At 35.7% G+C, this 644-nt stretch overlaps 1 protein-coding gene across 1 annotated transcript in view; it reads right to left on the minus strand.

Annotated features, from left to right (window-relative positions):
• wh3 (ATP dependent transmembrane transporter protein) overlaps positions 1 to 426 on the minus strand; it is a gene marked incomplete at its 5' end in the record, with an annotated part of 55,889 nt that extends 55,463 nt beyond the window's left edge. Inside the window, 1 exon segment of the mRNA NM_001043569.1 lies at positions 169 to 426. Coding sequence (NP_001037034.1) covers positions 169 to 252 — 84 coding nt within the window.
• Between the last annotated feature and the right edge of the window lie 218 nt (positions 427 to 644).

Here is a 644-nt window from a genome sequence, read left to right on the forward strand (position 1 = left end):
ACCGAAGGCTACTGAAATATATGTATAAACAAAACTTGAATGTTTTATACGAGAAAATAATAAATAAAATAAACAAACTTCGCCGTTCTTATACCTTTAATTAACAACGTTCTTTTCACGTCAATTTAATTTCATTCTGTTACGAAAATCTAAAAAAAACTATCTTACCTGTGGGGAGTTGTTGTATGTTACGCGCTGATTATCAACCGAAGTTGATATTAGGGGCTCTTGTTCTTCGTTTCCGGCAGTCATTTTTAATGTTGATCACAAAATTAAACTATAACAATATTAATCATACGATCAAACTCATGATTTCACACACACATACACACAGCACGAGATTATTGTTAGTTACGTCACAATTTTTTTATTTTGATTTGGCGGGAAATGTGCAGGTTAGGCAACGGCGCGCGAGTGCTGCGATGCCACAGAGCGATGTGTTTGTTAGACAGACGGAGGCGTGGTCGACCGTATTCTATGCCATTTGACTGATGAACGGTCGTTCCTACGAGGTATTTAGCCAAGCTAGTCAAGCTAGTTAACGAGGAAGTCTGTTTGTAAAATACTTTTGGTAGCTTTAATTCTAAATAATTAATTACTGAAATTAGGCGGTTTTTTGTACTACGTAAAAAAAACATAACGCA

Source organism: Bombyx mori, chromosome 10 (assembly GCF_030269925.1).
Source record: "Bombyx mori chromosome 10, ASM3026992v2".
NCBI lineage: Eukaryota > Metazoa > Arthropoda > Insecta > Lepidoptera > Bombycidae > Bombyx > Bombyx mori.